The 16,326-nt window shown below is 39.0% G+C and overlaps 1 protein-coding gene across 4 annotated transcripts in view; it reads right to left on the bottom strand.

Moving 5' to 3' along the window:
* LOC131152343 (uncharacterized) overlaps window positions 1–16,326 on the bottom strand; it is a 100,112-nt gene that overhangs the window by 55,868 nt on the left and 27,918 nt on the right. For all 4 annotated transcript variants that reach the window (XM_058104177.1, XM_058104178.1, XM_058104180.1 and 1 more), the window contains 2 exons: window positions 13,052–13,152; window positions 12,674–12,792 (listed from right to left, as the gene is read on the bottom strand). In XM_058104177.1, coding sequence (XP_057960160.1) covers window positions 12,674–12,792; window positions 13,052–13,152 — 220 coding nt within the window. The remainder of the gene's footprint in view (window positions 1–12,673; window positions 12,793–13,051; window positions 13,153–16,326) is intronic.

Here is a 16,326-nt window from a genome sequence, read left to right on the forward strand (position 1 = left end):
CTGACTGATCCAAAGACCAAGACTGAACATCCTTCCCTGAAGAAATATTACTCTCATTCAATAAAGATAAAAAAGAAGACAACTCCACCAACTCCCTATCATTAAGAGGTCTCCTAAAATGGAGATTCCAGGAAGCCAATGGGCTACTCAAATCCAAAGAATGATATAACTCTATTTTGCCCAGGAAGTCGAAAGAGACAAGGTAAAGAAGATGTTAAGGTTGCTTGCCCAGCAAAGAGTCTTTCTAAAAACATGTCACCTCAAATTTAGCATAAGGGATGAACAACGGATAAATTTGAGATATAGACCTCCATGAACTACTTGAAGAACATCTTAAATTAACATTAGTATCCCACCCATTCTCATCCAACCGGAATTCTCTATGCCAAAGAGATGATTCTTCTAGAGGGAAGCACCATAGCTTAGCTAAAATAGATGTGCTTTTAGACACCAACTTCCTTAGACCCAGCCCTCCCTCCTTTTTTGACCTAGAAACCACGACCCAACTAAGTAAGTGGTTTCCGTGATCCCCCACACTAGACCACAAAAAGTCTCTCATAATTCTCTCAAGCTTGCTGGCAGCCTCCCTTGGTATCTTAAAAACAAACAGAAAATATAACATAATGTTAGAAAGACAAGCTTGAATACAGCCCTCCCTCCTTTGTTGACCTACAAACCATAACCCAACTAACTAAATGGTCTCCGTGATCCCCCACACTAGACCACAAAAAGTCTCTCGTAATTCTCTCAAGCATGCTAGCAACCTCCATTGGAATCTTAAAAACAAACTAGAAATATAATAGAATGTTAGAAAGACAAGCCTGAATAAGGTTATTCTTCCCCTTGAAAAGAGATCCCTTCCAACATCTAACCTCTTTGTCACCCTTTCCACTGTTGAATTCCAAAAATCTATTGCTTTATGATTTCTCCCCAAAGGAAGCCCTAAATAGGTCATTGGCCAATCTAGAATACCACACCCCCACTTCAATAGCATATTCCTTGACATGCCCTATGGGCACAATCAAAGTTGCTAAACCACTCTTCCTCATATTAATTTTAAGGCCAGATAGCCTCTCAAAAATTTGAAGAGGGCCCAAAATTCTCCTAAAGGAAAGGCTATGATCATCAAGGAAAAAAATGGAATCATTAGCAAAATGGAGATGGGAAACCACCACTTCCTCTCTCCCTACTTCTAGACCATTAAATAGCCCCCTCTGCATAGCCCTATGCACCATCCTACTCAATACATCAACTGCAAGGACGAATGAGAAGGAGGATAACAGGTCACCTTGTCAAATGCCCCTCGAAGCACTAAACCAAGATTTAGACTCACGATTAACAATCACTAAGAACCACACATTAGAAAAGAACATTCTAATTTTATAGAGACAAGGATAACAAGTCTACAATCCTCAACCTTAATAGATTGATAATTTTTAGGCACCACGGCTAAAAAAGAGGAACTTATGCTTTTGCTCAAAACCCATTATCAAAGAGTTTAGTGAAAACTTTCAGCAAATCACCCTTAACAAGCTCCCATCAATCTTGGAAAAAAGAAATATTAAACTCATCCAAATCAAGGCTTATCCTCTTCCATTCCAAAAACAAGCCCTCACCTCCTCCTCATCAAACGGTCTCTCTAACCAACTCTTCTGATCAACAAATATAGGATTTCAATCTAACCCCTCTTAACATCGGTTTATAGTGGTCCTCCTCCAAGTACAAGTTCTAAAAGAAATTAGTAATAACGGCGGCAATCTGACCTTGATCACCGGTGACTTCCTTGCCCCCTACATCTAACTCCTTGATAAAATTTTTCCTCCTCTCACCATTAGATAACCATTTTAGCCTATTTGAATTTGGTCATTTGTCTCCAAATTCTTAATTCCTAAAAAAATCACCTCTTCCACCTCATTTTTTAGTCAAACTCTTCTAATCTCCTCACTATTCAAGAGATTAGTTTCTGCCTCCTTCCTATCCAAATAAGCCAACTCACCCAATAGTCTATACTTTCTAATTCTAACATCGCCAAGACCTCTTTATTCCAAACTTTTAGATTCTCCTTCAAATGTTTCAATCTTTTCATGAATCCAAAAACCTTTCGAACCCCTATCCATTACCTCCCCCCAAGACTCCCTGCTCAACAGCTTGAAAGTCACATGGTCCAACCACATGTTTTCGAACCTAAAAGGAGTGGCGCCCCATGCCACCTTAAAGATTCCAACAAAATAGGAAAGTTATCAGATGTGGTCTTAGGGAGAGTAAATACAGTGAGATTCTAAAACTTGTCCTCCCACTCCTTGCAAAGTAAGAATCTATCCAATCTACTAGCAACCACTCTACCCCTCCCTCCTATTGACCAGGTAAAAGAAGTGATTCCCAAGGGGAGATCTTGCAAACGACAATCCCTAATTAATGAATTAAAGTTTTGCATACTAGCTGAAACTCTGCAACCCCCCCCCCCCCTTTTTTTTCTCTATGCAAAATCTTACCACTCCCACTGTCCACCTATGAGCACAGAAACCATAAACAAAGTAAAGTTCTTCCCAAAAAGCACTCCTAAAAGTTGCTTTCAAAGGCCCATACACAAAACAAACCCACCATTGACCCCTCCCTTTCACTTTATATAACACAAAATGAGGGGGGAAAAGACCATACCAGTGTATCCAGTTTGGATACATTTTGAGAATCCCATATGACAACGATACCACTAGAGGCACTATGCGAGGGTAGAAATTCCCAATCCCTAGAACAACCACCCCAGATGCTTCTAACTAACCCCCCCCCCCCCTTTCAGTATACTAAATTCCACTTCAGTTTACTGGATGAGAACAATCAACGGAACAGCAAACAACAAAGCAAAAGATTTCTTTCCTTACTTCAACCCACATTTATTTCCTTATATTTCAATTCATTATTTTGTACAGTTAGCATACATTTAGTTTACATGTATAGGGCTTGACACATTATACTTTACTTGTATAGGGCTAGAATCATGCTCCTCATTTACTTTCCATGTATAGCATTCTTGTAAAGTCTATATATAATATATAGAACTCAAGGCCAACTCATTCGGCCATTCAAAAAATATTTGACATGGTATCAGAGCCAACTGACTGCTAGGTTTTTTTCCCCTTCAATTTTTTGTCTTCTCAGTTTCGTGGCTGTTGGGGTTTTGTTTACTCTTCTAGAATTTTTTCTCTGTTCTTTCGGTACTTCTGTGGCTGCGTGGCTGTCGACATAGAAGGTTTCTGGGTTGCCATTTATTCCTCCAGTTTATGTCCTTGTGATTCTCGGCAAGCAGGCACAGCAAGCTTCTAGTTTGCAACTTATTTCTCCAGTTTCTGTTGCTGTTTGCGACTCTCAGCAAGCAGGCTTGAGACTTTCAGCAAGCAGGCACAGTAGGTTTCAGGTTTGCCACTTATTTCTCCAGTTTCTGTTGCTGTTTGTGACTCTCGGCAAGCAGGCAACAGCTTTCTGTTGCTGTTTTTGGCACCTATCTTCTCGGCACAAAAGGTTTTTGGTTCAAGATTTAATTTTTAGTGCATTTTTTTTGTTCAAAAATTTAATTTTTAGTGCAGGGAGGTTCTTGGTTTTTCTTTGTACCTACATTGTTTATTTCGGGCTTCTAGATTTTCTGGTGGTCTGTTTCTTTCGGCACTGTTTGTTTTGTTAGGGTTTCTCGATTTTCTCCATTATTTAGCATGGACTCCGCACCTGTGTGCCAAATTTACGGGCAACAATTATTCTACGTGGGCTTTTCATTTTGAACTTTTCCTTAAGGGAAAAGATCTTTGGGGTCATATTGATGGCACGGATTGTGCACCCTATCTTGATAAATCCAAGGAGTCTGCAGCTTGTCCTTCATGGGCTGTGCTTGATGCTCGGATTATGTCTTGGCTTCTTGGCTCGGTTGAGCCACATATTGTCCCCAACTTGCAACCTTATCGCACCACTCAATCCATGTGGACTTATTTAAAAACAGTATATCATCAAGATAATGGTGCCCGTCGTTTTCAGTTAGCGCATACGATTGCCATGTTTCAATATGACAATCGTTCCAACCAAGACTACTATTCGGGGTTTCTGACTCTTTAGAATGAATATTCTGATCTGGTTACTATGGATGTTCCTGTGGCTTCTCTTCCCATTATTCAACGTCTTCACGAGACTAGTTGTCATGATCAGTTTCTTATGAAACTCTGCCCCAAGTATGAATCTGTTCGCTAGTCTCTACTAAATTGCTCTCCTGTTCTTTCTCTAGATGTTTGTTTTCGTGAGTTACTTCGTAAGAACAACGGCTTAGTACTCAAGTTACTCTGGCATAATCTCATGGTAGTTTCGGGTCTGTCCCTATGGCTTATGTTGCTCAATGACGAGGACCACTTGTGCATTCTAGCACTTTGTAGTGTTTTTGCTGCAAAGAATTTGGACATATCGCTGATAATTGTTCCAAGAAATTATGCTCTTATTGCAAGAAGGGTCACATTATCAAAGAATGTCGCATCCGCCCGCAAAATCGTCAAGCCCAGACATTCCAGACTTCTATTAGTGTACCCCCCACAGTGACATTTGCAGCTCTTGGCTCTTCTTCAGGTGACTTCTCTATTCCTACACCTCCTCCAGCGAATTACTGCACACCTGAAATGGTGCAACAAATGCTAGTTTCGGCATTATTAACAATGGGGCTCCAAGGTAACAATTCTACTAATCTCTAGTATGCGGACTTGGGTGCCTCGAATCACATGACAAATAATCCCACTACCTTGCGTCATGTTCAGCCCTATGCTGGTCAATCTGCTATTTAGACTGCCAATGGCATTCTTTGCCAATAGCTGCTATCGGAAATGCCTCTTCTAAGTTCACTAATGTGTTTCTTGCTCCTCAGCTTTCCACAAATCATATTTCTGTTGGTCAATTAGTTGATAACAATTGTGCTGTTAATTTTTCTCGTGATGGTTGTGTTGTGCAGAACCAGGTAACGGGGGAGCCAATCGCGAAGGGACCTACAGTAGGGCGCTTGTTTCCACTACTTTTGCATATTCCAGCACATTCTCCAGTTTCTTCTATTAAGCCTTTTGCTTGTAATAATGTTTCAGATCTTAGTATGGTGTGGCATCGTCATTTAGGTCATCCCAATACTCAGATCATATCGCATGTATTGAACTCTGGTTTACTTGGTAATAAAGAACATTCTTCTTTATCTCTTGAGTGTGCCTCTTACAAACTTGGTAAAAGAAAACCTCTTCCCTTCCCTTTGCATGCTAGTAGAGCTTCTCAGTGCTTTAAGCTTATCCATAGTGATGTTTGGGGACCTTCCCCAGTTAGTTCACATGAAAAATTTAAATACTATTGTGACTTTCATTGATGATCAAAGCAGATTTTGGTCTACTTTTTTCACTCTAAATCTGAGGTTTTTTGTACTTTCACTGAGTTTTTAGCATATGTTGACAATCAATTTTCTACTTCTATTAAGAAATTACGCACAGATTCTGATGGTGAATATGTGTCTACTGAGTTTCAGGCATTTTTGGCTTCTAAAGGCACTATTCATTGACGTTCATGTCCTGCCACTCCCCAACAGAATGGAGTAGCTGAACGGAAAAATCGTCATCTTTTAGATGTGGTCCGTACTCTCTTGCTAGAATCCTATGTTCCATCCTTGTTCTGGGTTGAGGCTCTGAAAACTGCTACTTACTTGATTAATCGTTTACCTTCTCAAGTCCTACTCATGAAGTTTTCCTATTTCCGTTTATTTGCTAAGTAACCTAGTTACGATATCCTCCGTACCTTTGGTTGTGTATGTTTTGTTCATTTACCTCCTCATGAGCGACATAAATTATCTGCTCAATCTATTCGATGTGCATTCTTGGGATACAATGTGTGTCAAAAGGGATTTGTTTGCTATGATCCTACATTACATCGTACACACATTTCTAGGAATGTTATTTTCTTTGAAAATTAACATTTCTTTCCTATGTCCTCTGTACCCTCCTCTCCTACTGTGATTGTCCCCTCCTTTGAGGAGAAGTTCTTGGATCCTCATCTAGTCAGTTCTCTTTTCAAACCAGGTATTGTGTATACGCAGCACCCCCGCCCATAGTCTCTTCCGATAGCTTATCCGATATTTGATCCTACCACGCTCCAGATTTAGTCAATTGCAGCACCTCCAAAGCCTTTGGTACATCACTCTTCTCGAGTGTCTGTACCCCCGGACAAGTATGGGTTTCCCTCTTCAAGTTCTGGTAACTCTGTTTCAGCTCTTACTGCTACATTGTCCAATTTAGATTTTCCCACTTCCAACTCACACGATGCCAAGCATGATTGTTGGCGACAAGATATGTAGGAAGAAATTGCCGCTCTAGAGGCCAATCACACCTAGGACATTGAGTCTTGTCCTCCCACTATTGTTCCTCAGGGTTGTAAATGGGTTTACTCAGTCAAGGTCCGATCTGATGAAGTCTGGATTGTTACAAAGCTCGCCTTGTTGCACTTGGGAATAATCAGGAATTTGGTGTCAATTATGAAAAGACCTTTGCTACTGTGGCTAAGATGACTATTGTTTGTGCGATTCTGGCTATTGCTGCTTCCAGTGAATGGACACTACATTAGATGGATGTCAAGAATGCTTTTCTTCACGGGGATCTTAAAGAGTGCATCTATATGAAGGCACCCTCGGGCTTGTTTCCCTCTCCGACTTCACATGTGTGTAAGCTTCGTCGTTCTCTTTATGGTCTCAAACAAGCTCCGAGGGCCTAGTTTGATAAATTTCACACCACTTTATTACAATTTTCATTCAAGCAGAGCAAGTATGACACTTCATTGTTTCTTCAAAATCAGACATGGGTATTGTTGTTCTTTTGGTTTATGTTGATGATATTGTAATTACACATTCCGATTATGCTTTACTTGCTCAGCTCAAGACTCATCTCTCAAAGTCCTTTCATATGAAAGATCTTGGGCCACTCATATATTTTCTTGGTCTTGAGGTGAATCGTAGTCCCACAGTATTTCACTCAATCAACATAAGTATGCTAGTGACTTGGTGGCCACAGCTGGGCTTCAAAAGGGTACTTATGCTGAGACTCCCATGGAATTAAATGTCAACCTTCGCAAAGAGGAGGGTAATTTACTAGCTGATCCCAATTTTTATTGGAAGTTGGTGGGTAGTCGTGTCTATCTCACCATTACTAGACCAAACATTTCTTTTGTTGTACAGCAAGTCAGCCAATTTCTTTAGACTCCTCGTCAACTTCATTTGGCTGCTGTCCGTAGGATCATACTCTATGTTCAGGGCACTTCTGCCCGTGGTTTATTCTTCCTTGCAGGCAATTCTACTTGCCTTGTTGCTTATAGCAATGTTGATTGGGCTGGTTGTGTGGATACACATCGCTCCATCACTGGTTGGTGTTCTTAGGTGATGCATTGATCTCTTAGAAGAGTAAGAAGCAAGATAGAGTTTCCAAGTCATCGACGGAATCTGAATATCGGGTGATGTCTCTTGCTTGTTCTAAAATTATTTGGCTTCGAGGCTTGCTTGCTAAGCTAGATCTGTCTGAGACCGATCCTACACCTCTACATGCCGATAATACGAGTGCTATCTAGATCACGGCCAATCCTATCTATCATGAGTGCACAAAGCATATTGAAGACGATAGTAACTCTATCCATGAAGCATTTGAAGCTCGTGTCATCACTCTTCCACACATTTTCACTAAATAACAAATTGCGGATATCTTCACCAAGGCTCTCACTCGTCATCGACATTGCTTCAGTAGCAAATTGATGCTTGTTGATCAACCCACACCAATTTGAGGGGGGGGTGTCAATGAAACAGCAAACAGCGAAGCAAAAGATTTCTTTCCTTAGTTCAGCCCACATTTGTTTCCTTATATTTCAATTCATTATTTTGTACAATTAGCATATATTTAGTTTACATGTATAGGGCTTGACAAATTATAGTTAACTTTTATACGGCTAGAATCACGCTAGACCTTATTTACTTTCTATGCATAGCATTCTTGTAAAGTTTGTATATAATATACAAAACTCATGGCCAATTCATTCGGCCATTCACAAAATATTTGACAAGAACAATGTCGGACGAGTAATTTACCAATACTTCCTTAATCATACTCCTTTTTCCTAGCCCCCTAACCGTATAACATTCCAAATTTCTTCATAACTTGACACGCTTACCCCCTTTCCCTATCCCTTTACCTCCCTCATAGTTAATCAAAGAAACAAGGTTTTTTAGCTCTTTCTAAACTTTCTTTTTTCTCCTATCATAAGGCCTAGGGCTTAAACCCACCCTCACTAGATTTCCCACATGGTCTAGTAGGTCCATATCTAAGCCCCCAATGATTTTTTGTGCATCTAGGTTGTATCTCTCACAGCCCGCAAAGTGAAACCCACAGCCCTCCTTCCAATTAGAATTCTCCCTTTGGCATTATCTTTTTGAAGAAAAAAGTGTCGAGTAGAAAGAGGAAATATACCTTTCCTAATTCTAGATGGAACAAGATCCTCCGTGAGAAGATCAACCTTCCCAGGCTCATCCCCTCAAACACCACTTGATGGGATAACCAAATTAACCATAGGAGAAATATTGAACACAACGCTGGGGTCAGAAGACAAAGACCTCTCATTATTTAAAGCTAACAAATGATCAAAATTGTGATTCATAAAATGTATATCTGCTTGAGAATTTTCAGGATGCATCTGAAGATAATCCCTCTCCAATTCCAGTGGGATCGTTGCTGTCCATGTACTATTAAGAAACCACTCTCCCTCAAACTCCCTGCTATTTTCTGCAAAAATCTGCTTTAACCCCTCCTTTTCTGTGGCTTCAAAATTGGCTCTCACCTGATCAACCAATAGTTCCTTTTCATATTCAGCTATGCTACCCAGCTCTTCTTTCGAACCATAGTACAAACTCATCTTCTTCTTCCCCCTCCATTAGATATGATAACAAAGTAGAGAACCGATTGCTAGTTTCCATATGCTCCCTTACGTTCATGGGAATCTCTGCTCCATTGCATATGGTCTCTGGACCTTCACCATCTCTAAAAACTTATGAATTCTGCCCAACCAATGAACCAGCACAATTTGTTCTAACCCCTCACATGTCTATCACAGGTCTAGGTTGCTGCATTTCTTGGGCTAGGCCCATTCCGCCATCCACTATTAGTTCAATGGTTTTGTCTTTGATAACCCACACCTATTTTGATTTCTTTATCCCATGTGTGTTGGCCTTTGAGTGGCCAGCCCAACCTTACTGAATCCTTTCGTCCCCTCAAAGGACCACTCATTAATTTCAAAAAATTTCCCTGCATCCCAATTGATTTCTCATGTGGAGTTGGGATGCCTATTAGGAAAAGAGCCCTCCCGGTCCCTATGGTTGCATATGATTGCTTTTCTTGATTTTTTCCTTGTCACTGCAACTCCTCTGGTTGCGTCAGAGAAAGAGATATTTGGCAGAAGTCTTCGGAACACACTTCTCCTCTCTCTCTTCTCCTCTGGCCTAGCATTCAGAGCACCTCCAACTGCCATTGTTGGCTTTGGAGAACTTGTCTGTGGAAGACGAGAATTCCAACAGAGCAGCAAGAAAGGCCCTCCACCCATTTTTCTGATCACCCTCAGGGATGTGGACGTCAAGGAGAAACTTCTTGTAGTCCTTCTCCATGCAAATAAACCTACCTCTGCAATTTCCAAGGATCTTCAAACTCACCCTGTTCCTTGCCTTTCTAAATATGGCTTCATAGCGACTTGCAGCAGTCCCTTTGTTGGCCTCACAAAGCACACCCAAAATCCTTAGAACCCATACGAGTTCCTCATCCAAAAGGATGTACAATACATGTCTTCATGCATATTCCATGATGCATTAGGTCAATGAGTCCAAACATAGACGGAAATTGCTTTTCTCTCAATTCTAAAAGTAGCAAACTCTCCCATCCATGTATCGAGCCTGAGCAAGGCATCATATGTGGCTAGCCAAAAGGTTGAGAGGGAGATGGATTGAGGGGACTAAGACAGAGAACAAAGCAATAAATGTGCTTGCAACCTCTCAGGTTACAGGGTAAAGGATTCAAGTCTGGCAAGGTTGAAGCAGAGGTAAGGTGAAGTTGTATGGGTGTGCGCAGTCTCTCTGAGGGTCAGGAGTAGAATTTCAAGTACGGTGACCATAAGGGATGCCCCTGTGGTCGATTTCCGGAAGAGAGCCTCTCCCAGAGGTCTGAAGGAGAGGTCAAAGGTGGGAGAAGCATTGAGGAGTATAACACCATGCATGAGTCTCGAGTTCGCACAAAATCCTGCTCATGACACCAGGATTCTAAAAAGGATTTAATAATAAAAGGGGACAAAAGAAAGGCACAAAAAAGAGTAATACGACCCCCTACAATGAATGAAAGATCTTCTCCACCCATCCAACCTCCTTGCAATTCTCTCAAGGAACAAGTGCCAAAAAGAATCAGTGGTAGGATTGCCCCTTGAAGGGGCTCCTAAACCGAGGTGCTAAATTGGGCAAACTGCACCACAGTCCATCAAGATGAATAAGTCAGACCAAAGAGATAAGTGGTAATAGGTAGTCCTAGAATTACAATCATAAGAGATCAGGGAGAATTATTTCTAAAAATGGATCCACTGCACATTGCTCATACCATTCAAATTTAATACATATAGATGGCAGTGGCACACATGCACATCTATACATCCTTGGCTCAGACCACCTGTCCCGATAAATCCCTGTCACTCATTACATAAATTTGTGCTCAGCACTAAATAAGTTTCAATAGAAATTCTATTTTTATATCATTTTCTAGAAGGTAGTACTAATTGTGGGGCAACATATACATGTGAGTTCTAAGTCTCGATGAAGCAGTGTTTCATATTGTCATCATCATGAGCTCACTTGAAGTTGTACAATAGTTCAAATGACTGAAAATAATGAGATGTGAAGCTCTTTAAGCCTTAGTTCATGCAAAACTATGTTCTTCATTGCAAAAGATTACAAAGAACATTCAATGCTAAGACAGTAAAGTAAGAAGCTTCACCCCTGGATTCAATAGGGTGAAATAGGATCCATCAAGTTTTAGTAGCCAATTAAAAACTGAAAATGTGCCTCTTTCATGCTCAAATGATGAATAAGATATGCAATAAGAAATTATTTGCAGCTAATCTCCTAGAATTTCTGCATACTGCAGAATGTTGGCATGGTGGTTGCAAGATCCTAAGGGGCTGTATGGTTGCATACTCCAACATTCCTGGGAATGGGATGCCAAGAACATCCTATTCCCACGTACATTTTGGGGCTAGAATCTGAAATGGCAGTAATATCACATGCCTTGGGAATGAAGACTTCTCAAAAAACATGGGAATCACATTCCTTGCTCCCCCATGGGTAAGTTTCTTGGGAACCCCATTCCCATGGGTATCCTCTTTTTGGGACTAAATTGCCCTCACTGTTTTGGCTGGTTGGACATTAATGCCCCCACAATATAGTATTATTATACACTGACACTATTATTATATTTATAAAAGTATATAATAAATTAATAATAAAAAGAGAAATAAATAATAAATGAGAATTATTATTATTATTATGACGATGATGATGACGATATAAAAATATAACATAATGGTTGAAATTTTAAGACCATATTGCCCTCATTATTTCAATTAATTGGATTATCATGTTGTTGGCTTTTTTTACTTACGATAGTTGAAATTTTAAGAAATGGATTTAATTTGGTAATGTATTCTTAGTAGGCTTTCCTGCTGAAAATTCATACACAGGACAAGGGTATAATGGTAATCTTTCTTAAATGCCTTCCACATTCATACACATAATAATCCGTGCCAATTTTAATAGTTTTTCTCTGGTCTGTTCCAGATTTTCTTGGGAGATGCCTTTTCTCCCGCTTGTAATTATCTTCCTATTAATGAATTTCTTTTGCTATCAAAAAAAAATTGATGGAGAGAGTTCAAATGCTTCAGTCATAAAGTTAGCCGAGTACTGTTTGTTTATGTGTTTTGTCAACTTGTCACAGAATAATGCTTCATTGGTGGGAAAGCATTATCAACCCTATTATGGGGTATGAGAGGCCCTTGACTTCCTCTCTTTTTGTTCTAAAAGATGCATAATTTAAAAGTGAAAAATATATATATACAGAAAGAAAGAAAAAAATAAAAACATGTTCATATTTTTTCGTAAGAGCTACTGTAAGTATCACTACTTTGTCTCATTGGACAGCTATCTTTGTGCAACAGACAAAGTGATTACTATGATTTATAACTATAACGTCAATTATAGGAATGATTACATCTAAAATCATCATCATTACTACCATAATTATCTAATAACCCAATGATCTGTTAAATTATACTATATCCTTCAATTAATAAATAGAACAGAGATACAATGGAAAATTTTAATGATTGAATAAAGGTCGGGCTCTAGCAGAAAATTTAACTTTTTATTCCTTTTTATGAACCATTGTGGATCAGGGTCTCAGCCAACTCATCCATTGCATGAAAGCAAACATTATTTAAGGGAGAATAGGGAGTGAATCAGCCAACCCTTCCATTAATGGGCACCCTCCGCTTTTTACCAGTTAATCCATAACAATAAAAGAAAAGAGACAGATATGCGGATGTGCAGAGTTAATAGACAGCATACCCCATCCACTCCTATCAGCAGCATCACGACATTCTACTCTAAACTTGGACAAGTGGCTATGAACTTCTCCAACAGTTTCCACTTGTTTCTCGGCCAGTGAGGAACTAATTTCAACAGAGCTGCAGTAAATAGAAAGATTATATAGTCGACATAAATTTGTGTACCTTCCAAAACAGGTAAAATATGACATAGTAATATAAGGAAATTTTGGGATGGTTCAAAGTGCAGTCCATTCTGTGTGGAATTCATGTCCAGCTTCTCTGTTGTGCATCATTGGCTCAGGTTGATAACACAAGGATCACATGTATAAGCTTAACACTAAGATATGAAAGCCCTAACTTGACATGAACAAAAAATATAGATAAAAAATGCACATACGTGTAAGTCATATTATTGTAAACCCTCGCAGGTGCATTCAGCATTATATAATCCATTATGCCTTTTGCACAAGTTCCTGATCCTCCACCAATTTCGTATATCTAAGTGCACATGATAAACGAACAAGATATATCTTTAGCTTCAACATATTTAATAAGTAAAAATAAATGTAAAAAATGAGAAGGGAAGATATGCAATCTATAAACTGAAATAATGATCGCCAAAAATTCGAAAAGAACAAAACAGGAACCTGTTTAAAAAATGGCATGAGGATATTTAATAAACATCCTGAACAATGAGTAAAATGAATAGTTTATATGAACAAACAAAATACTTTGATAAGAATACAAAAACACAAAATTAAAAAAAGTCTTTATTGAACAAAGAATGAAAGGATATTCTGAAATTTATGTTAATATGGCAGTGTTCATACATATGCTATGGTACAGAGTAATGTTGTTTAAAGAACTACATAGGCTGGAACCTGAAGGCAAGGAATAAGGACAGAACAAGAATAAAAATCACAATCTAAATGTTTTAAAATGTAATTTGGACAATTACAAAAAGTGAATTTTAACAATAGATTGTCCATAACATAAAAGGAAAAGAATGAAAAATTAATTTTCTTTCCAACAAAGGAGCGGTTTATTCTCCTGATTTTCAGCCACTCTTAGATACAGTCATTCAAATACATCACAACATGGAAGGCAAAACACACAAACAACACCACAAGGCTCCGGCATGAGGAAGGAGAAAAGTTTATTTTTCAGTAAAAACTTATGCCTTTTTTTGATCGTCGTGCTTCAGTGCTTCCCATTTTAACCTTAGAAGCAAGAGAGAGAGAGAGAGAGAGATTCAGGAGAGAGATAGATTCAGGATGGGTAGGGGAAACTAGGGAAATTGATTTATGGTTTAGGGCTGTAAAAGAACTTGGAAATATGTTAAACTAGGGTTGCAAAGTTTTAGGAACTTTTCCTTCTTCAACCACAACTAATTGAAATTGTAAAGATAATGAAGCATAAAGCTCTCAGCCTCATTGTTTCTAGGGTTAAAAGCAATCAACTTGCAGCAACACAATGATAATGCTTCATTCCAGTTCAGAAGAAACCAAAGCAAAGCTTGTGCAAGGCTCTTGCCAGTAAACTCTAGTAACAATTACTCACAACCATCAAAAATAATGACCCGAGATCACACCAAATAAATTAAAATTAAAATTAAAATTAATCAAAATAAATGGCAGGAATACCACTAAAATAGAATGCAAAAATAACCTGAAGAAACTGTGAACTTTACTCTTGAACAGTGCCCAGTATAATGCTCGTGAACAGTAATGCCAGACTAAAGCAAACACTACTAAAACTCAGCACTCAATTCAATTTCCAAATCAATCCCACCATCATCTTTTGGCTAACTTTTTCTGTTTTGCTTCTTTCTCCTGATGCATCATTTTCCCCCTGGTTGGAGAAAACTTATCCTCAAGTTTTGAAGTGCTCAAGCATTGCATATATCCATCCACTTTTAATATTCTTGATTGCATACGAAAAATGTTGAATTTAAACAAAATTTTCTAAGCAAGCAGCAATAAATCTGTTCAAATAATACTTCGGCCTGAACTAGTGGATATGATTAGGACAACAAACTCAATGCTGCAAGATGCTGTGTAGGCAACACAAATCGTCTTGGATTGCACCTTAGACAATGTCATGTATAAAGAGGCTAGACTCCTCCATCTACTTCATTTCTTCTGTTTCCTTGCATTTACTTTTTCTTCCAAACTTTTGGTTACCATCTCAGTCAAAGGGTTTGGCCCTTCAATTTCAATGAAGCACATTGTTGCATGTAAGAATGTTAGGTGATACAGGAGGAATTACAGTAGGCTGGTCAGTGTGTGACTTAGGCGCAACGGTAAGGTTGTCGTCGTGTGACCTGGAGGTCACGGGGAAACAGCCTCTTGCAAAAAAGTAAGGTAAGGTTGCGTACTATAGACCTATTGTGGTCCGACCCTTCCCCGGACCCTGCATATGCAGGAGCTTGGTGCACCGGGCTGCTCTTTGGTCAGTGTGTGACTTCTCCAGTTGCTGAAGAAGCTTTTTCTTAGCAGTGATTTGCCGTTCTAAAGTGATGGCACATATATAACTTGGATAGATAAAAGTAAACTTCTTTGGAAGCCAAAGGATAGAGTCAGGAGTTCTGCCAGAGGGTTTTTGGTCTAAAGGAAGGTTTCTTCAGTAGTTTTTTAGAGCAATAGTCCAATAAATTGTTAGTTTAATTAATTAGTATTTTTCTGTTGCTTGCAATAGATTATAATTGTGACACATATCTAGATGTCCTCAGACAAAAGCCAGGAAGTACCAAGTTTGCTTGGTCCTGAATTCTGCAAATTTATTTGACCGTTTGACGTAGTGAGACATCAGCTGAATTTTTTTCTGATGGAGAAAGAAATCCGTCAAGAGAAAGAGAGAAAATTACAACTGGTGGAGGATAAGTAATCCTGGTAAGTAAAAAAAAAAACAAAAATTGAAAAACAGAAACAATTACATCAGAGCCCCTTTCCAATCCCACTGAATATCTAATAACAAAATTCATTGAGAAAATAAATAAATAAATAAAAAACATGAGCCCAATAAAAAACCAAAAAAAATAACTCTAGCCCAATGAACAGGTAACAGACTTGTTTTGTGTTTAAAAATCCTTGTGTTCCTTCCGATCCACATGGTCCAAAACAGAGCAAAACTGCACATCTCCGAAGTACCATTCCTTTCTTACTCCTCCCCAAACCCATGTATTGCACCAATAAAAAAGCATCAACAGTCAGCAGTCACCAAATTTTCCCCCAAAAACCGAAATAAATTAACCCAAAGCTGCTTAGCCACAAACAATGAAGAAACAAATGCACACTAGTTTCATTCGCCTCCAAACACGTCATACAAATATCTGGACTGATAGCCTTGAAAGGTCTCCTCACCTGCAACAAATCATGGGTATTAAGCCTATAAAGAGCCACAGTCCACATAAAGCCCTGATTTTCATAGGAGCCTTAGGTTCAGAAGAAAATAAGAAGGCTCAGAATTTTCAACAACTAGGAAAGAAAAAAAAAAAATTGGAGAAAGAGCGAGAATCCCCAAAACAAATACCAATTCGAGGTACGAAGGATTCCAACCACAGTTTTAAAAATCGATGTGTAACGGCCATCACAAACATTATATAATGGTATTGGTGGCCTCTGAGGCTGTTATGGGGCAATATTCAGAGGTACTCCAATTCACAACTGTAAT

Source organism: Malania oleifera, chromosome 3 (assembly GCF_029873635.1).
Source record: "Malania oleifera isolate guangnan ecotype guangnan chromosome 3, ASM2987363v1, whole genome shotgun sequence".
NCBI classification, from domain to species: Eukaryota; Viridiplantae; Streptophyta; class Magnoliopsida; order Santalales; family Ximeniaceae; genus Malania; species Malania oleifera.